Here is a 1014-nt window from a genome sequence, read left to right on the forward strand (position 1 = left end):
AAGAGTTCTTCGTTTAACAGTTCGACCAGTGACGTGAGCACAGCATTTGATGATAATCATTCAGTTAGCTCTAGCTCTCTAGTTTCTACACCTTCTTCAGAATATAGACAATCATTAGATGAATCGAGTGAATCAGATTCTCTTGATGAAAAGATTGAGAATCATGTCATCACACTTGATAATATTGAATTGGAAATGAAACACTCCTCGAGTACATCCTCAGTATCTACCCTTTCGAATATGCAATCTGGTTACGTTCCACCAAAGGAAGGCGAATTGATTCCACTTTTGGATGAGATGAGTCCTTATGTGACTCCTAAGGATCATCAACTTGCTTTGAATTTATATGATTCCTTCTTGAATCATCCACAGGAATGGAACACTCTCGATGATAAGGTAGGAATGAGAACTGCCTCCAGTAAGCAAATCTATTCTTTCAATCCTTCAAAGAAGAATCCATCTGAAAGTAGACCAAGATTTATAATAGGTATTTCTGGAATTGTTCCAGGAACTCCAACAGAATGGATTAATTTAATGTACACAGACAAGGTCAAGAATAAGATTTGTAAACATTTTTCACAAAGATTCCAAGTTGAGTACAAATCCATTGATGAACAACAAGGTATTCATTATCCAAATTCAATCATTTACATGGAAGCTCCACTCCCATTCCCAATGACCAATAGAGATTTCCTCGTATCTAAAACCATTATTCCAGATAAGTATGATCCATCGACAGGCGAATATGGACGATACATTATGATTCAAAAACCATCTTACCATCACGAGTTCCCTCCGGTTGCCAAGTCAGCAGTCAGAGCTAACCATACCATTGTGTACATAGTCGAAAAGAAAGGAAATGCTAGTGTTAGATATACTTGTTTGGAAACTGGTGACATGTTGGGTAATATTCCTGCCAAGATTACTGCTCAATTTTTCAAAAGCACTGCCAAAGTCATGCACAAAAAAATCAGAAAGGTCTGTTCGAGTGCCTACGAATCACACGTGCAGAAA

The 1014-nt window shown here is 37.6% G+C and overlaps 1 protein-coding gene across 1 annotated transcript; it reads left to right on the plus strand.

The window, feature by feature from the left end:
* Positions 1-64: 64 nt before the first annotated feature.
* NAEGRDRAFT_82390 (uncharacterized protein) lies at positions 65-1014 on the plus strand (the record flags this gene model as incomplete). Its single annotated transcript, XM_002667886.1, has 1 exon — positions 65-1014. A coding segment is annotated over exon 1 (819 nt), but the record flags the coding sequence as incomplete, so codon positions are not given.

The sequence above is a fragment of the Naegleria gruberi genome, assembly GCF_000004985.1.
Source record: "Naegleria gruberi genomic scaffold NAEGRscaffold_1673, whole genome shotgun sequence".
Classification (NCBI taxonomy): Eukaryota; Heterolobosea; class Eutetramitea; order Acrasida; family Naegleriidae; genus Naegleria; species Naegleria gruberi.